The sequence below is a fragment of the Typopeltis vanoorti genome, chromosome 16 (genome assembly GCF_054136105.1).
Source record: "Typopeltis vanoorti isolate ZY-2024b chromosome 16, IOZ_Tvanoo_1.0, whole genome shotgun sequence".
Classification (NCBI taxonomy): Eukaryota; Metazoa; Arthropoda; class Arachnida; order Uropygi; family Thelyphonidae; genus Typopeltis; species Typopeltis vanoorti.
This window is the reverse complement of record NC_143564.1, coordinates 61,548,476-61,569,857: the sequence shown is the minus strand read 5'-3', so window position 1 is coordinate 61,569,857 and position 21,382 is coordinate 61,548,476. Positions and strand designations below refer to the sequence as shown.

The 21,382-nt window shown below is 34.4% G+C and overlaps 1 protein-coding gene across 3 annotated transcripts in view; it reads right to left on the bottom strand.

The window, feature by feature from the left end:
- Nucleotides 1-1,024: 1,024 nt before the first annotated feature.
- Nucleotides 1,025-21,382, bottom strand: part of LOC150098064 (ras-related protein Rab-14) — a 149,643-nt gene continuing 129,285 nt past the window's right edge. For all 3 annotated transcript variants that reach the window (XM_090406123.1, XM_090406124.1, XM_090406125.1), the window contains exons 8-9: nt 20,029-20,151; nt 1,025-1,641 (exon numbers count right to left, since the gene is read on the bottom strand). In XM_090406123.1, the coding sequence (XP_090262249.1) occupies nt 20,046-20,151 (106 nt within the window). In that variant the 3' untranslated portion in view covers nt 1,025-1,641; nt 20,029-20,045. The remainder of the gene's footprint in view (nt 1,642-20,028; nt 20,152-21,382) is intronic.

Below are 21,382 nucleotides of genomic sequence, written 5' to 3'. Positions count from 1 at the left end.
GTATGTGTATGATACATAAACTATCTGCCAGCCTGGATGGCCAAACAGATAGCATCTTCTTTCCAACCAATGAGTTGGGCTTGAATCTCATTATGGCAAAAATGTTTGTGAAAGTTTAGGTTGTAGATGAATTTCATCATTCAACATGAGATCCTCATTCCACTTACTGAAGGTTAGAAGTGACTTGGGAAAAAATAAAAAAATAAAACTATATATATATATATATATATATATATATATATATATATATATATATATATATAATGATAAGCTTTTTATGTCACATTTTTTGAAACACAGGGGCTAAACCCTGAGTGTCGAGTCTTCAAAATTTGAGGAGAACCAGTCCGGAACTTGAGGAGTTGGGCGCCATAGGTGGAATCTCCTTTCGAGTCTTCAAAATTCGAGTCATCAGAATTCGAGGAGAACCGGCCTACCAGTCCGGAACTTGGGGGATTGGGCACCATAGGCGCCAGGGGGACCCCCCTTTTTTTTTTTTTTGAGTCTTCAAAATTTGAGTCATTAGAATTCAAGGAGAACTGGCAGTCCAGAACTAGGGGGGTTGGGCACCAGAGCTCCCCCTTTTGAAGACTCGACACTCAGGGTAATCCCCTGAGTGTCAAATCATCAGAATTCAAGAACCTGCCTACCAGTCTGGAACAATGGGGGGGGGTGCTGGGTGCCATAGCCCCCCCTAGTATGTATGTATGTATGTATATATATATATATATTCCATGTTTAGTCTCTAAAGCAAGGTTTCTGGATTATCCAACTTTTAGCTATAACCAAAGTATAAGTGTGCTATAGGTTACTAACTGTTAGATTGTCCTGAGCAGAACTTGAAAAATAACAAATAAATAAATAAATAATCAGTTTAGATATATATTGCTAAATCTAATGTGTACTGGATTATTATCTGTTTCTTTTTCAACTATTTTAAATCAGAAGTAAATTATACATTAAAACCAAGTTAAAATTGAAAGAGAAATGAAATGTTGATTTACTAAGCAAAAAATGCCACTCATTAAAAAACGTTACTGTTTTGCATTTTATTTCAACTAAAATTGTCCATGAAACTGAGAAAAGCAATCTTTATACAAAGAAATTTCTAGAAAATACCTACATTACATTCATTTATTCATATACATTTCAATGAGTGCTATGAATTAAATGGATTCACATAACAAAATACTGCTCTAAGTCAACATTGCTTTCCTGTAATTTCTCCAGTGCACCAATGATTTGCTAAATGTAGTACTGATGGTATAGAGGCTGAGAGCTTCTCAGTCATTGCTAAAATGGCTGCTGATATGTCAACAACTCACATGCACTGAAGTTTTTATCAATTTAAGCAATTACAATATACAATATATATATATATATTTATTTATTTATATATAAATAAAGTCACCAGTTCTTCAATGTACATGTTTGGTCATTCTGCACAAAAAACACATTTTAAAACTATCTTACACTGATCTGGATTTGAAAAATTCATGAAAACTAGACGCATCTACAGAAATATCTTGATGGAAAGGTGAAAGCCACATATTAAAGAGGCCTTTTATGGTCCGATGCTTTTTTTTTCTCCTACTGGGAAAAGAATCTGCTACAAGCATCCAATGTGGAATTTCTGTACACCTGAGTGGAAGATACAACTTGGACTATAGCAAACACCATTATAACACACTTACTAATAACAAACCAGAAGAAACTTCTGACTAAAATCCTAGTTGTATAATGCAAAAGGATATTCACTATAGCAAACATTTATACACAATTCCTGTGGTTATTGTTTGCTATAACGAGAGGTCAATTGTAATATGCTATAGATTAGCCAATAGTTAATGTTATATTAAACTACAAATGAAATGAAAAATTTTAGTCCATCAGTTATATTTCAAAAGAAAGCATGCATAAAAATTCAGATAAATCTCATGAATTATAGGTATATATTCAAGTAGGCGTGTGTGTGTGTGTGTGTGTGTGTGTATTGCTCTATTGGAGGGTGTTTTTTTTTTCTTTTATTCCATTATCATATGATTTATAGAGATGAAGAAAATATTATATTCCATGATTTGCTGTTATTTGTTGCAATGTAAAAATTTTATTTTTTCCTTTTTTTTTTTTATGTTTGTCCCATCCATGAAAGGTTAATTATAAACCTATAGTACATTTGTAGCATGGGTGGAGTAAGCATTTTTTTTTTTTTCTATTTTTATTAATTTCATATACTTTTTTTGCATTTTTTTATTTACAAACATGGAACTCTTTTTTAGGCATCTAATGAGTGGGGCAGTGGCCTCAACACTGCACAATGAAATCAATCTCCAATCTAAAGACGATCACAAACATCTATGCCCATGGCAGGATTCGAACCCAAAGTCTTTCAGTCAAAGAGCAAATATGCAAACCACTTGGCCACCAGGTCAGCAATATATTCTTTACCTTTCATATGGAGCATAAAATATTTCTCAGTTTTTCACCAGTGTCACTAGCATCAGTTCTTATTCATTCCACTTCCAGAAATTCTCTATCTTTTTCATCTCTGAAAAGACCCTATATCAAGTTGATCTTAGATCTGTTTCCCTCTCCAATGTCAGTTCCAATTTCATACTGTTTTGGTTTTTTTTTTTTATCCTTCCATTTTCCTTTCATTATTTCTATTCTTCTTGTATTAGACTGAAATATAAATTTATAGGGGAGGGAGATAGCATTTTTTATTTAGCCAGTATATTCCTAATATTTTTCTGGAACAATACTATTTTAATACTTGTATTGAAAATCTTTGTTTTTTTTATTCCTTTAGACTTATATACCTTTCTTAGAGAGTGTAAGCAATCTATGATTTTGTGTTCTGTTCTGAATATTGTCTTGAATTTATTTACTACTAAGCTATGATGAATGCAGTTTCCTTTTTTTTCAAAGGTTCTATCTCCTAATTTAATTTTCTGTTTTGTTTTAAATTAATCTTTATCTCTGCTTTGTTTTCATTTAAACAAACTTTATTGATATATTGCTTTAATGAGTATTTTTTTTTTTTGATGCACATGCTGTTTTGAGCTATCAAAAAATATATATATATCATTAACAAGTTAATCATTTAATCTATTAATTATTCCCTGTAAACTGCTTGTTTTATCACCATCTATAAGACTTTGGAAGAATTTACATCCTTTTCTATTCGAGTACAATTTTGTTTGTAATGTTATCTTTCAAATTTCCATTACAATAACTTATCTTTCGCAATTTTCATATGCAATGTTTATTGTCAATGAAAATAGGCAGATATGCCATAATATCAAGGCAAACCTTAGTTTTATAGACTTATGTGTTCCTAAGCCTATAAACACATATTGTTTGTTATTATTTAATTACTGAACAGATTGTTCACTAATTAATCTTAGTTATCTGATCTATGCATGAGCTATTTGTACTAAATCTTGCTTGTTTCTTGCATTATCAATTCCTTACTTCATTCTAGTTATGTTTTGAATATTTTGATTATGAAACTTAGTTATTTCTTGTTAATTTTCATATTTTGAAATAACTAGTCCCTGCAGTGTCTATATTTTGCCCAAATATAGCATGCCTTTATCCAAATTTTTCTTTTAGCAATTTCCGTTGCCTTTTCTCAACTGCACTTGCATAAATACACAGCAACAAAATTCCTTTGTAATTTACCAAATGTTCCCCACCTTTTATCTTTTTTTTTAATATAAGCTGATACAATAAGATCTGTTATTACTGTAATTAAACGACATTTGACCTAGTGTACAATCTTACAAACTTTTATATACCATATTTTAGGAAAATTCCTAGTTGAATATCATCCACTCCAGTTGCTTTCTCACATTTCAGAGATTTCTGATGGTTTTATTTCAAGAATTAATATGTACTCATAAGTGCATGCTCCTTCCTGGTTATTTCCTACCACTGTTTTACCATTTGTTACTTAATGGAATATTTTTTTCAAAGTAATCATTCCAGACATCCAAAAGACTGATAACTTCAGTTTTTATAATCATCTTTATGAGCTTTCATTTTCATATACTTTTCCCCCTTCCTTTCTGAACTTTTTTTAGCTTCAGCTATGATATTTATATTCTCTATCCTTTCCAAAATTTGTATGTCCATGTTTTTTATTCTTCTACTTCCACACAGATCTTTTGCACATTTTTCTCCATATTCCATAATAGTGCATGCTGACCTATTTGCCAGAAAAATTTTAAATTATTCTTCTTTTTACACTATTTCTTTAACTTCTAGTGCCCAGCACATGGACTACTACTTTCTCTATTCACAGCAACTTCATTACATGCTTAAGTCAATCAATATGTGTGTTGATGATGTTGTACTTCTAAATAAATCTGCTACAAGTCTGCAAGATTCCCTGACTAAATTGAATAACTGTTGTAATAGATATGGTATGAAGGTCAGCAATAACAAGCCAAAGACAATGAAAATAGGCAGAAGCATTGAAAATATCAATTACCGTATTTGCCGGTGTATAAGATGCATCGGCCTATAAGACTCACCCCCTTTTTTGTACACATTTTTTTTTTAGGAAAAAAACTTTATCGCTGAATATAATAATGAATTTACAGTATTTCAAATTTAAAGTAATAAGCAGGTCTACTTTCAACAAATACATAATCTAACTAGGAAGAGTACCCACCTTTTAATCTTCTTTGTCAAAACCCAGAAATTCATCTCCAGAGCTAAATGAAGAGACACTTCAAACCTCTTCTAAATCAGAATCTGAGTCCTCATACAGCAAATTGGCCCCTGTACCATCCAGTGCATTACTAATGCCACACTTCTTAAATGATTCAACCACTGTCAGTTTCACAGCATCCCATGAAGCATTGACCCCACTCACAAACTTGCAAAATGCCAGGCCTCTTCCTTCTTCCTGATGGTGTAACCTCAAAATCTGAAGACTGCTGTTCCACTTCTCCTTCATAAATCCCTTAAATGGTTTATTAATACAGACATCTAAAGGTTGAAGCTAACTAGTTAGACCTCCTGGAATTACAGCTAACTGAGTTTTCAATTCCTTGAGTTTATTTTTAACATCTTCTGTTCTGTGAGAACGAAACTGATCCCATACTAGCAGGGCAGGCTTCTTCAACAGTCCGTCAGGGCGCCTAGACCAAATTTTATCTATCCATAACTTCATTCCTCCTCCATCCATCCAGCCTTTTGCGTGAACTTGTACAAACACTCCTTTAAGCAGTTTTTCTTTGGATAGCATCTTCCTTTCAAAAATCAATAGTGGCAGCCAGTTTGTCCAATGAGCACAGCAGGATAAACAACCGTGTAGTGAGGTTTTTTGTGCCCCAAAGTTTTAACAGTAACACCTTTTGTGCCCTTGGAATCTACAGTTTTGTTTGAGGGCACATCAAAAGTCAGCGGCACCTCGTCCATGTTTCGTATTTGTGCAAGTTCAAAATTTTCTTGTTTCCTTGCGTTAATGACGAATCGATGAAATTCAATAATTTTTTTCTTCATATTCAGTTGGCATCTTTTGTGATATTTTTGTTTCAGTCCACATACATGAATCTGGAACATCATGATGCTGATCCAGTAAAGTTGGCAATCCCTCTGTTAGTGGCTATCACTTTTGCTTCATGAATAATCATTTTTGTAGAAACTGAAAGTCCCGCTTTTCTGTGGTCAAAAATCCAAGTATTCAGTTCTGGCCATTTTGCAGTTCCACTTCGTAGGTTATATTTACTGTGAGTTGCTTTTTTTAGATCTTCTTCCTGATTCCGCCAAGATCTTATCATTTTTCAGTTGGGGGTGGCCCGAATTGCCTTTCTGCAGCTCTGTTTCCATGTTCTTTAGCATACGCAATCACACGTAGCTTGTATGCAATACTGTAGCAATGCTGACCTTTTTCGGCCATAATTTGCCAAGAAATTTAGAGAAAATTGAACGGCAGAAATTTATCACCGTTCACAACAACCGCAACAACATGCGCATCCACTGAACTCTATGTAACTGGGATGCTCTCACACACCACAAGGAAGCAAGAGAAATCGCGTAACTCGGAACAGAGAAAATTTCCAGAAATGAAATTAACATAAAAAAACTGAGTGTCGGCGTATAAAATGCACCCTGTTTTTCAGACCTATTTTCAAAGAAAAAAGTGCTTCTTATACTCCGGCAAATACAGTACATTGTGAATGGAGAACATACAGAACAAGTAAAACATTTCAGTTACTTAGGCACAATTTTTAATGAAGATGATACATTAAATATGGAAATAGAGAACAAAGCTGGTATAGTAGGAAGACAATTTAATAAATTTATATGGAATAAGAGAGAAATTAGTCAAAACACTAAATTAGCTATATAAAAGACAGTGTTCTAACCTTTTTTAACTTATGGATCCAAGAGCTGGGCTAGAAATAAAACTCTTGACCAAAGACTAGAGACTGCAGATACGAGAGCCCTGAGAAAGATTAGGGGCACGAACAAATGGTATCAATGGCAACATCATATTAAAAATGAGGATATTAGGAAAGAACTTGACATTGTTGGCATCCAAGAATGTGTTAGCAGAGCTAATCTCAAGTGGTATGGTCACTTAAACAGAATGGGAGAAGAAAGATTAGCAAAACAAGTGTTCTCTGCCAGGTTGGCAGGAAAACGGCCCAGAGGAAGTCCAAGATATAGGTGGATTGATAAGGTACAAAGTGCCTTAGACGATAGAAATATAAGATCGGATAATGTTGGAGTCTTGACAAGTAACAGACTGATTTGGAGAAAAATTATAGATAGGAAGTTAGTAATGATGTAAATTTTTCATGTAGTACTATCATATCCTGTGCACCCCTTGAGGAAACATGTCGAGAATTTGATGATGATTTTTTGAAGTCAAGTTTATGTAATGGATACCATCATAATAATAAAAAAAACAATGGAGAGTAATTAGAACTAGCACAGGAATAAAATACATTGAAATAATTAGTTTTATGGAGACTAAGAAATTCAAAATAGATGAAATCCTTCAGAAGAACAATTCAAACACTAGGAATTAGACAAAGGAGGAAATTATATATTCAACACAAACGATGATTATAAACTCGATTGGTAGTTAATTTCAAGTAGTGATGTAGACTGATTTATTTGCACCTTTAGTGATGCAAATAATTTCAACACGGAATTATTTGAATATTTTTGAGTAATTGGAGATGGTAGCTGATTTAAGGACAAGCTGATTCTTGTTGGTGACATAAAATCTCGCTAATCCTACCCTCCAGTAATCCAAACTGTGATTTGAAAGGAAAAAAAGTTTTATTTATTACGTATTATTATTTTATGCACTATTATTTTTATTTAATAATTATTATTTAAACTATTATTATTAAAGTACAGTATTATTTTTACTTCGATTGTATGATTATACTGTAGGCCTATTTTGATTATTGTGTATGTTCACATTTGCTTTTTTATACTGTACAGTACGTACTGTATTGTCGGCATGAATCACAAAATTTGAAATCAAATCGGATGCCGAAATTATAAACATGATGCTACAGAATGAATTAGATGATGAGATTAGAAAACTAATCGAAAAACACACCCCAACTCAACATCACCAGAGTTAAAGATCGGTACTATCAACATAAGAAGCCTGAATGGCAAAGAAATGGAGCCAGCAGAGGAATTAGATAAGTACCAGATCGACATAATAGGGGTGACTGAAACAAAAAAGACAAAAACTGGTGAGATCTTTCTGAGCAATAAATACAAAGTGTTATATTCAGGCAATGACAATCAAGGAAAAGAAGGAGTAGCCATAGTATTCAACACAAAATACGAGGCTCATCTTCTCGAGTGGCAGGCAGTGTCAAGTAGAGTGATTTGGGCAAATATCAGAATGGGGAACTGGACAATGAGACTTATTTGTGCCTATGATCCCACAGAAGGTTTTACTAAGGTAGAAGTGGAGGAATTTTTTGAGGCTCTAGAGAAAGCTACTGACACAATGCAAAAGGAAAAGATGGTCCTTGTTGGGGATATAAATAGCAGAGTAGGAAGTGATTGTCAGACATACAAAAATGTTTGGGAAAATTTGGAGAAAAGAGCAAAGCTAATAATAATGGGAAATACCTGTTGAATTTCTGCTCGGGACATGGAATGGTTATTACTAACACCATGTTCCAACATAAAAATGTGCACAAATTCACATGGAGAGAACAGGCAAGGATTAAGAAAAGTCTCATTGACTATGTTATTGTTGATAGTGATGTTTTCTCCCTGGTGCAGGACACCAGAGTGTACAGAGGATTTGAAATTGGAAGTGATCACTATTTAGTCTTGAGCAGAATAAAATTAAATTTTGTATTGAAAAGAATAACATGTAAGAAAGTTTTCCAGCGAATAAAAGTTGAGCAGCTCTCAGATGTGAACTGTAGACTAAAATACACAAAGATTATTGAAGGAAAAAGGAAAGAGTTTGAGAACAGGAACCAAACCTTGGAGATTCAATGGCAAGCCAAAGAAGAAAACCCTGATTGATTCAGCTAGAGGCATGTGGTGAAGTTCTCTGCAAGGATAGAAAAATCAGATCTCCATGGTGGACACAGGAATTTAAAGAGGCAGTGAAGGAAAAGAAGAAAGCATATCAAAAGCAAATAAGTCTGCTTGTGCTCTTATAGAATACAGAGACAAATATAAGAAAGCTAAACACTGTGTAAAACTGGCTAAACAAAAGTCATGGGAGGACTTTGGCAAGAACATAGAAAATAAATATCAAGAAGGTGGCAAAATATTCTAGAGGTTGTTGAAGAAGCTTAGAAATGGAGGAAAGAGTGCTATAAAAGGAGTTAGAGATGATAAAGGTGACATGAAAATGGAAGAAAGAGTTATCCTTGAAGTATGGAGTATTTACTTCGAAAAATTGCTAAATGAAACAAGCAGTGAAAGCACAGTGGTAAAAAACACTCGACAGGCATACAGTCAGGAATACATATCCATACTTGAAGTAGAAAAAGTTATCAAAGGCTTGAAATGTGGAAAGGCAGCAGGAGTAGATGATATTCGACCAGAAATGCTGAAGTATGGTGGTATAAAAGTCTTACAGTGGCTGCTCTGCATAGTTCAGAAAACCTGGACAGAGGGACGAATTCCCGATGATTGGAGTAGAGCTCTCATAGTACCCATATATAAAAAGCGAAATAAAACTGAATGTGAGAATTACAGAGGTATATCCCTATTAAGTGTTCCTGCTAAGATATATGCAAGTATACTTGGGAAACGGTTGAGAAGAATTGTGGAAGAAAAGCTTGGTGAAGAACAAGCTGGATTCAGGTCAAATAGAAGCTGTCAGGATCAGATCTTCACTTTACGACAAATAGTGGAGAAATCATGGGAATATAACAAAGATCTGTATTTAAGTTTTGTCGATTTGGAAAAGGCATATGACAAGGTGCCAAGAGAGAAGCTATTCAATACGCTGCAGTTATATGGTGTCAATGGGGCATTATATCAAGCAATACTTAGTCTTCATTTGAGTTGTAAGTCAGCAGTTAGAATTGAAGTACAGGAAGATGGTTTAATGTTAATTCTGGTGTGAGGATGTACATTATCCCCTCTGTTATTCAATATATCTATATGGATCACATTATGAAGAAAAGTGGTATTAAACGTGATATCAAAATTGGAGATGTTAATGTCAGCTCTTTGCTTTATGCGGACGATGTTATACTTCTAAATAAATCTGCTACAAATCTGCAAGATTCCCTGACTAAATTGAATAACTGGTTTAATAGATATGGTATGAAGGTCAGAAATAAAAAGACAAAGACAATGAAAATAGGCAGAATCATTGAAAATGTGAACTGTGTTGTGAATGGAGAACCTGTGGAACAAGTAAAACATTTCAGCTACTTAGGCACGATTTTTAGTGAAGATGGTAAATTAAATATGGAAATAGACAACAGAATCAACAAAGCTGGTATGGTAGGAAGTCAATTGAACAAATTCATATGGAATAAGTCAAAATACTAAATTAGCTGCATACAAGACAGTGTTCAAACTAGTTTTAACTTATGGATCTGAGAGCTGGGTCAGAAGTAAAACACTTGACCAAAGACTAGAGACGGCAGATATGAGAGTCCTGAGAAAGATTATAGGATTGAACAGATGGCATAAATGGCAATATCATATTAAAAATGAGGATATTAGGAAAGAACTTGAAATTGTAAGCATCCAGGAATGCGTAAGCAGAGCTAATCTCAGGTGATATGGTCACTTAAACAGAATGGGCAAGGAACGATTAGCAAAACAAGTGTTCTCTGCCAAGTTGCCAGGAAAGCGACCCAGTGGAAGACGAAGATATAGGTGGATTGATATGGTACAAAGTGCCTTAGATGATAGAAACATGAGATCTGGTAATGTTGGAGTCTTGACAAGTAACAGACTGATTTGGAAGAAAATTGTAGATAGGAAGTTAGTAATGATGTAAATGTTTCATGTAGTACTATCATATCCTGTACACCTCTTGAAGGTACATGGCAGGAATTTGATAATGATGACGATAAAGAACTCAAAGAAAAAAAAAGTAAAACATGAAGAGGCAGTTGACAAGTTTAATGTGTGTATAGAATGGGCTAAGCAGAATGATGCATCATTCCACAAAATTTTATTGCTAATGCAGCTCCGAGAAGAAGCATTCAAAAAAGTTTAGCTTCCAAGAAGCAAAAGAAAATCAGTGACTTTTTTTTACAAAGAAATAAAACTTTTTTGTGTGTTATTATTGTGAAACTTTCTTTTGTGTTGTGTACAAGAAAGTGATATTTTTTATGCAAATTAAGTTATGTACTGAACTATGCAATTTTATTAAATCAGAATCCTCAACAATATAGGTACATACAAAACTAAATTTTTTACTAAAATAATCTTGTGTACTGCATAATTTTTCAAGTTTTTACATTACAGTGGAGTAGTTTTTTTTCTATCAGTTACTTCATTTATTTACAGAATTAAATTGATGTAACATTAGAATCTTATTATTTTTGTCTCAAACACTAGTTATGGTTGTCTCTTGGGGGAAAAATTCGCTAATCCAAATGACACTGTTTTTATTAGTTCGGATTAGCGAGATACCACTGTACATCTTTGTCTGAACCAGATTTAAAATTAAATCACCTTCCTGTACTTCCTTCAATTCTAACTGCTGACTTACAACTCAAATAAAGACTAAGTATTGCTCGATATAGTGCCCCATTGACACCATATAACTGTAACGTATTGAATAGCTTCTCTCTTGGCACCTTGTCATATGCCTTTTCCAAATCAACAAAACTTAAATACAGATCTTTGTTATATTCCCATGATTTCTCCACTATTTGTTGTAAAGTGAAGATCTGATCCTGACAGCTTCTATTTGACCTGAATCCAGCATGTTCTTCACCAAGCTTTTCTTCCACAATTCTTCTCAACCGTTTCTCAAGTATACTTGCATATATCTTACCAGGAACACTTAATAGAGATATACCTCTGTAATTCTCACATTCAGTTTTATTTCCCTTTTTATATATAGGTACTATATGAGAGCTCTACTCCAATCAGTGGAAATTCGTCTCTCTGTCCAGGCATTCTGAACTATGCAGTGCAGCCACTGTAAGACTTTTATACCACCATACTTCAGCATTTCCGGTCAAATATCATCTACTCCTGCCTTTCCACATTTCAAGCCTTTGATAACTTTTTCTACTTCAAGTATGGATATGTATTCCTGACTGTATGCCTGTCGAGTGTTTTTTACCACTGTGCTTTCATTGATTGTTTAATTTAGCAATTTTTCGAAGTAATTACTCCATACTTCAAGGATAACTTTTTCTTCCATTTTCATGTCACCTTTATCATCTCTAACTCCTTTTACAGCACTCTTTCCTCCATTTCTAAGCTTCAACAACCTCTAGAATAGAATAGAATAGAATAGGGGTTCTCAAGGGTCAAAGCTGTATAACTGAGAGGAGACCTCCACATAGCCTTTAAAGGAAGGCGGAGAACCGACCAGGGCTTCTGAACTAATGTCCAATCCTCACCTTCTCGTGGTGCACCCTGTTGGGTATCTACTTTGATACTGAACGAACAAGGATGGGCTGCAATTTGGGATTTAGCCGACCAAATTGTATTCTTATTGGTTAAACCAAAATAAAAAATGATGGTAAAACATGACAATATTTCATGCCTGCCGGGGCGTCGCCCGGTTAACCAAGGCCCCCATTGTTTTCGCCAGGGAACCAGGGTGAACAGCGAAAAGTCAGCTACTGGAACAAATCTGAAAACAAACCCCAACTCAAAATCACCAGAGTTAAAGATCGGTACTATCAACGTAAGAAGCCTGAATGGCAAAGAAATAGAGCTAGCTGAGGAATTAGATAAGTACCAGATCGACATAATAGGGGTGACTGAAACAAAAAAGACAAAAACTGGCGAGATCTTTCTGAGCAATAAATACAAAATGTTATATTCAGGCAATGACAATCAAGGAAAAGAAGGAGTAGCCATAGTATTCAACACAAAATACGAGGCTAATCTTCTTGAATGGCAGCCAGTCTCAAGTAGAGTAATGTGGGCAAATATGAGAATGGGGAACTGCAGAATGAGGCTTATCTGTGCCTATGGTCCCACAGAAGGTTCTACTAAGGTAGAAGTGGAGGAATTTTTTGATGCTCTAGAAAAAGCAACTGACACAATGAAAAAGGAAAAGTTGGTCCTTGTTGGGGATCTAAATAGCAGAGTAGGAAATGATTGTGAGACATACAAAAATATTTTGGGAAAATTTGGAGAAAAGAGCAAAGCTAATAATAATGGCAAGTATCTGTTGGATTTCTGCTCAGGATATGGACTGGTTATTACTAACACCATGTTCCAACATAAAAATGTGTACAAATTCACATGGAGAGAAGAGGCTAGGAATAAGAAAAGTCTCATTGACTATGTTATTGTTGATAGTGATGTTTTCTCCCTGGTGCAGGACACCAGAGTGTACAGAGGATTTGAAATTGGAAGTGATCACTATTTAGTCTTGAGCAGGATAAAATTGAATTTCATATTAAAAAGAATAACATGTAAGAAAGTTTTAAAGCGAATAAAAGTTGAGCAGCTCTCAGATGTGAACTGTAGACTAAAATACAGAAATATCATTGAAAAGAAAATGAAAGATTTTGAGAACAGGAATCAAACCTTGGAGATTCAGTGGTAAACTCTGAAGAAAACATTCATTGATTCTGCCAGAGAGGCATGTGGTGAGGTTATGTGCAAGGATAAAAAAATCAGAACTCCCTGGTGGACACAGGAAGTTAAAGAGGCAGTGAAGGAAAAGAAGAAAGCATATCAAAAGTTCCTGGCAAATAAGTCAGCTTTTACTCTTACAGAATACAGAGACAAATGTAAGAAAGCTAAACAGTGTGTAAAACTAGCTAAACAAAAGTCATGGGAGGACTTTGGCAAGAATATAGAAAATAAATATCAAGAAGGTGGCAAGATGTTCTGCAGGTTGTTGAAGAAGCTTAGGAATGGAGGTAAGAGTGCTGTAAAAGGAGTTAGAGATGATAAAGGTGATATGAAAACAGGAGAAAAAGATATCCTTGAAGTATGGAGTAATTAATTTGAAAAACTGCTAAATGAAACAAGCAGTGATGACAGCACAGTGATAAAAATCACTGACCAGGCATGCAGTCAGGAATACATATCCATACTTGAAGTAGAAAAAGTTATCAAAGGCTTGAAATGTGGAAAGGCAGCAGGAGTAGATGATATTCGACCAGAAATGCTGAAGTATGGTGGTATAAAAGTCTTACAGTGGCTGCTCTGCATAGTTCAGAAAACCTGGACAGAGGGACGAATTCCCGATGATTGGAGTAGAGCTCTCATAGTACCCATATATAAAAAGGGAAATAAAACTGAATGTGAGAATTACAGAGGTATTTCCCTACTGAGTGTTCCTGGCAAGATCTATGCAAGTATACTTGAGAAACGGTTGAGAAGAATTGTGGAAGAAAAGCTTGGTGAAGAACAAGCTGGATTCAGGCCAAATAGAGGCTGTCAAGATCAGATCTTCAATTTACGACAAATAGTCGAGAAAGCATGGGAATATAAACAAAGATCTGTATTTAAGTTTTGTCGATTTGGAAAAGGCATATGACAAGGTGCCAAGAGAGAAGCTATTCAATAAGCTGCAGTTATATGGTGTCAATGGGGCATTATATCAAGCAATACTTAGTCTTTATTTGAGTTGTAAGTCAGCAGTTAGAATTGAAGGAAGTACAGGAAAATGGTTTAATGTTATGTCTTAAATCTTGTGTGAGATAAGGATGTACATTATCCCCTCTGTTATTCATTATCTATATGGATCACATAATGAAGGAAAGTTGTATTAAACCTGATATCAAAATTGGAGATGTTAATGTCAGCTCTTTGCTTTATGCGGATGATGTTATACGTCTAAATAAATCCACTACAAGTCTGCAAGATTCTCTGACTAAATTGAATAGCTGTTGTAATAGATATGGTATGAAGGTCAGCAATAAAAAAACAAAGACAATGAAAATAGGCAGAATCATTGAAAATGTCAACTGTGTTATGAATGGAGAACCTATGGAACAAGTAAAACATTTCAGCTACTTAGGCACAATTTTTACTGAAGATGGTAAATTAAACATAAAAATAGACAACAGAATCAGCAAAGCTGGTATGGTGGGAAGTCAATTGAATAAATTCATATGGAATAAGAGAGAAATTAGTCGGAACACTAAATTAGCTGTATACAAGACAGTGTTCAAACCAGTTTTAACTTATGGATCTGAGAGCTGGGCCAGAAGTAAAACACTTGACCAAAGACTAGAGAACGCAGATATGAGAGTCCTGAGAAAGACTATGGCATCAATGGCAATATCATATTAAAAATGAGGATATTAGGAAAGAACTTGACATTGTCAGCATCCAGGAATGCATTAGCAGAGGTAATCTCAGGTGGTATGGTCACTTAAATAGAATGGTAGAGGAAAGATTAGCAAAACAAGTGTTCTCTGCCAGGATGGCAGGAAAACGACCCAGAAGAAGACAAAGATATAGGTGGATTGATATGGTACAAAGTGCCTTAGACGATAGAAATATAAGATCTGATAATGTAGGAGTCTTGACAAGTAGCAGGCTGATTTGGAGGAAAATTGTAGATAGGAAGTTAGTAATGATGTAATTTTTTCATGTAATACTGTCATATCCTGTACACCTCTTGAGGGTATATGGCAGGAATTTGATGATAATGATGATGAACTCCTTTTACAGCACTCTTTTCTCCATTTCTAAGCTTCTTCAACAACCTCTAGAATATTTTGCCACCTTCTTGATATTTATTTTCTATGTTCTTGCCAAAGTCCTCCCATGACTTTTGTTTAGCCAGTTTTACACAGTGTTTAGCTTTCTTATATTTGTCTCTGTATTCTCTAAGAGCACAAGCAGACTGATTTGCTTTTGATATGCTTTCTTCTTTTCCTTCACTGCCTCTTTAAATTCCTGTGTCCACCATGGAGATCTGATTTTTCTATCCTTGCAGACAACCTCACCACATGCCTCTCTGGCTGAATCAATCAGCGTTTTCTTCAGGATTTTCCACTGAATCTCCAAGGTTTCATTCCTATTTTTTCTTCTCATTTTTTCTCAAAAACTCTCATTTTTTCTTCAATAATCTTTGTGTATTTTAGTCTACAGTTCAAATCTGAGAGCTGCTCAACTTTAATTCACTTTAAAACTTTCTTACATGTTATTCTTTTCAATACAAAATTTAATTTTATTCTGCTCAAGACTAAATAGTGATCACTTCCAATTTGAAATCTTCTGTACACTCTGGTGTCCTGCTCCAGGGAGAAAACATCACTATCAACAATGACATAGTCAATGAGACTTTTCTTAATCCTTGCCTGTTCTCTCCATGTGAATTTGTGCACATTTTTTATGTTGGAACATGGTGTTAGTAATAACCAGTCCATGTCCTGAGCAGAAATCCAACAAGTATTTGTCATTATTATTAGCTTTGCACTTTTCTCCAAATTTTCCAAATATATTTTTGTATGTCTGACAATCATTTCCTACTCTGCTATTTAGATCCCCAACAAGGATCAACCTTTACTTTTCCATTGTGTCAGTTGCTTTCTCTAAAGCCTCAAAAAATTCCTCCACTTCTATCTTAGTAGAACCTTCTGTGGCACCATAGGCACTAATAAGTCTCATTGTCCTGTTCCCCATTCTGATTTGCCCACATCACTCTACTTGAGATTGCTTGCCATTCAAGAAGATTAGCCTCGTATTTAGTATTGCTCAGAAAGATCTCACCAGTTTTGTCTTTTTTGTTTCAGTCACCTCACCCCTATTATGTCGATCTGGTACTTATCTAATTCCTCAGCTAGCTCCATTTCTTTGCTATTCAGGCTTCTTATGTTGATAGTACCGATTTTTAACTCTGGTGATGTTAAGTTGGGGTGTGTTTTCAGATTTCTTTTAGTAGCTAACTTTTCGCTGTTTTCCTTGGGAAAAACAATGGGGACCTTGTTTAACTGGGCGACGCCCCAGCCGGCATGAAATTTTGTCATGTTGTACCATCAGTTTGTATTTTGGTTTAAGCCAATAAGAATACAATTTGGTCGGCTAAATCCCAAATTGCCAGCCCATCCTCGTCCGTTCAGTATCCAGGTAGATGCCCAATAGGGTGCAACACGAGAAGGTGAGGAATGGGCATTAGGTCAGAAGCTCTGGTCAGTTCTCCGCATTCCTTTAAAGGCTATGTGGAGGTCTTCTCTCAGTTATACAGCTTTGACCGTTAAGCACCCTCTTCAAAATATAATAGATCTAAGTTCTCAAAAGAGTGGGGGAAAACAAAAATAACGAACTATACATTTGTGTCTCAGGAGATGTGCCTACCTAAACATCTTGATAAGGCTGACAGTGTTTGCTGTACAATGAAATTCCAATGCCACAATTAATTTCCGATAACTTCCTGATAGAGGACCAGCAGAAACATGAGCGTTGTAAATGGTGATGATAAGTACAAACTTATGGCTATTTTTTTTTAAACAGTATCTTCCCAATTTTTTTTTGACTGTATTTACTGATTTATTGTCTAGTAAAAGAATTCTTAAATAGGAATATTTTTATTCCCTTGATATTATGTAACACATGAAAAAGTACTTATAAATTAAGTAAATTATGATTTTCTTCCCCCCCCCCCAACTACTTTGCGTGGAATTTGTTTTTCTCTCTTAACAATGCATTAAAAATGTCTGAACACTATATATTTCCCAACAATTACTCGTGAAATGATATCAGTTTGTAAAAAATAGTCATAATTTATAATCAATAATCTTTTTACGATTCCTTCTTTACGTTAGTATTTTATTAGTTTCAGTTTCATAACCAGGTATGTCAGCACTTGCAGTGTCCGATATTGATATTTATGTTAAAATTAAATATAAATTATTTCAAATGAATTATACTTACTATATCTGATAGTTGTAATAATTTGAATGTTCTTTATTGTAATTCACAATTGTTAAGTGTACAGTGATATCTGGTGTTTGTTATAAAGGCATTTCTCTTTTCACTAAAGACGAAAACATGCCAGCATTTATTATTCACCTGCTGCTTAATGGAACTAGTGCATGTGCTCACTGAGGAGTTTGATGGGTGACTGACAGTTGACAGAGAGAGAGAGCATTTGGTACATGGATAACAAAAGGAAACAAGAAGTGAAAAAATGGAAGTCTGAGAATGCAGACCAGAGAATTTTGTTTTAGTAAGTTTCTAAGTAAACTTGACAGCTGAAATTTATTAATACAGGATTCCAAAAAGGGAATCTTAGCAAGGTAAATCTTTGACTGGAAAAGTTGGGACTGTCAACAAGCGAACAGTAAATAAAAGGAGATATTAAATAGACATCCTATTGCAATGTTTAAAGAGATGCTAAATGAAAAGTTTTGTCTTCTGTCTCAAGGATGCCAGTGATAATTCTTTTATCAAAACAAATGACAGAATTAGAGAAATCTGAAACTGTGAAGCAGCTTTAATGAAGATGTCCACTTTGATACAGTGTTTATAAATTAGTATAAGAACCTATTTTTCTCTGAAAGAATTAGTGGTTTGTGCTTCTTATTTAACTGTCTGAGGTAAGAATAAATATACTTAGTCTAACAGTGAGGATGAGTGGAACAATGTATGCTTAGTGAAAAAACTGCATAATCCCATGGAAGTTAAGGAGAAGTTTTATATTTTGAGAAAGGACCTAATAAAGAACTGACTAATGAACATTTATTGTTTGTAGGAATTCACTGCGAAAAACAAAATGTTCAGTCTAGCAGACTGATTAAGCCCATGTTAAACAAGCCAATAATAGAATGAAAATATTCCTTTAAAGATAAAGGAGTTCTCTGAAGTATAGATTTAATTTAGAAGGCCTTGTTTTATAGTCATTAATTTAGTTTTATTAAATATATATTTTTTTTTATTTGGTTTCGAGTCAATCATTTCCTGGATTCTAAAAGAAATGGTTAAAAGTCACTACACCAACTGGATTGAACTCTTGAAAATCTACCTAACACCTGGTGTAAGAATAGTCTCTTAACAAGGATATAACATAAATGGAGTAGCTGACAGGATTTTTAACCGGACATGAACAGCTGACATGATTTATTACAAGTTCATAGTGTACCAGTGACATGCATTCCTTAAAACTTAAAATCAGATTTTAGAGTACTCCACATTATACTTAACACGAAATTATATCATTTGGATGCATATATTTTACTCTAGTATAAAGAAATAAAAGCTTATGTAGCATAGATGACTAAGTTACTTATATAGTGTTGCTGTATCATATGGGATACAAAAGGCAACTTTATGGATACAGTCAACTGTTCTTCTGCAAGAAGCTCAGTCATGAAGATCCTTCAATGCGCAAACTTTTTTCTCTATGCAAGGATAAAATTTGGATGAAGAAAATATAATTTTTGGTGATGCATAATAGACTTTCATAGTAATATACTGATATTAATAACAATATTATAATATACTTTTATAGCATCAAAAGCTTAGTAACAACGATGCCCTTTGGCAGGAAAGATCTGGTTCCAAATCGTGTCTGGGATAGTTGAGAACCTTTATAAGGGATTTTCAACTGAAGATGAGTTAGCTGATCTCATATGGAGATGGTAGGTCCCCACACCAGAAACAGGATTTTCATTCCACAAAGAAGGCTTACTAGTGTCACAAGCACAAACAAACAATTAGCATACATACTTCATGTGCAAACCACTACTTGGCCATGACAGGGCACTGAACCTAACATCAAGGGAAGATGAAATTATATACTTTTCAACCAACCATAAACGACAGTAATGTATTTCTAGAACTGCTAGCTTTTGGAACTTTGTACTAGCATATGACCCACAAATACAACTACCAATATAAATGTTCCATTCTTCAAGCACAAACTGTGTACTGTACATTCAAATATGACAATTTAAGTGATGATATTCACTTTGATTCCAAATCCAGTGAAATATCAGCATCCTTAAAGCAACAGCAACTGTCAGAGAACACAGAACACTACATTCAAATTGAGTTTTATCCAAAATGTAAGAGAATTTTACTTTAAACCACTTTCAACACAATGGCCATAGAATGTTGTATATTCCATCCTAGAGAATGCAATTATAAGATGTTAATTTTTTTGCTCTGTTGCAATTTGAACTATTTACATAGTTACATGACTAGTGCCTTGTATTCTATTATGTATGTTTTGTACCCCAATGTGCTGGGTTGAAACCCATAGAAATAACAGCAGCTTAATAAATTAACTTTTAATTTAGGGTATGGTGTTAAGTCAACTACTGAAATATGGATAGCCAACACCTAAATCCATATGAGATCAGCTACTCATTTTCAGTTGAAAAGCCCTTATAAAGGTTCTCAACTATCCCAGACACAACACATGACACTGAAAACATAACTTACCAAAATTATTCAATGAGCTAACAGGCACAACCTTCTTTATTTGGTTGCTGGTCAGTATTTAGTACATTTCTTGGTGTCGTTGGCTTATGCTGAACTCCAGATTCTGCAGCATTCAAATCAAGACTGAAAAAATAAAGGATGCAAAAACTTTTATAAGACAAATTTACCTGAATATAGGAATAATGCACATTATTTCACAGTGATATTTCACATTTGGCAACATTTTAATTTTAAATATAGCAACTTCCAACATTCTCAAGCAAAAAAGGGCAGGTGAGAATAATCTAATACCAAGATTGGGGGGGTTAAGTATCTTGATAGTTAACTGGAAATTCATCATGTCCTAAATGGAATTTGAACCCAATCTCTCTTTCTAATAAACAGGTATATGACAATTTTAACTGAGGATGTAGGCATCTATCAAGTGGTCAAATGATTAAGTAAAGCTATTTGTTTTAGAAACAAATATATATTGTGCAGGTGCACCACACACATAACCTGATTGTCTCAAGAGCTGGTGAAAAAAAAAAAAAAAATAGTAAAATATATGAAAACAGTCAATCAGTTATCAGAGCATATTGAAACTCCTCCTCCAGGGATAAAAGGAATATTACGTGCATAGTTCAACCCAATCCTTGGGATTCTTATTTTCACTCTTTATTTATACATTATTATTTATTACATACTCATAGTATTTTTATAATCTTCATTTATATATCCTTTTAATTTGCAGTGCCAGCAACTAAGTTTCTGATATCATTCTGTATCAGATGTAAGAAACTTACAGTTGCTGACATTCCAACACTAGCTATCTACTTCATGGAAAGATCTGAACAACGTATACTGAACAGCATCCTACCAGAGATATGTTGATGATGTTTCTGCAGTTTGGCATTAGTCCCGTACAGACCTACAAGAGTTTGTCAATAAGATCAACACCTTTCGCCATCATATCCAGCTCACTCTTGGGTTAGAAGAGAACCATCAGTTTGCCTTTTAAGATCTCATGTTACTTCGTCAACCAAATTCAGTATTCAGAAAGAAAACACATACTAGACTTTACATTCATCCTCTTTCATACCATCATAATTGTCAAAAATCTGGCACCATTAAGACTTTAGTACATCGAGCACAGACACTCTTTGTTCCACTGAATTGCTGCTCTCCCACGAATAAAATCACATCAAGTCCACTTTTCTTACTAATGGCTTTACCAAATCAAATGTCAACAAGATAAATAATTAGAGAGTTATCTTGTCATCTGCCTTTCATAAAATAGTGATACAGAGGTGGTCCGTCATGTCACCATTCCCTATGTTAAAGGCATCTTAGAAGGTATAGCCAAACTATTTAG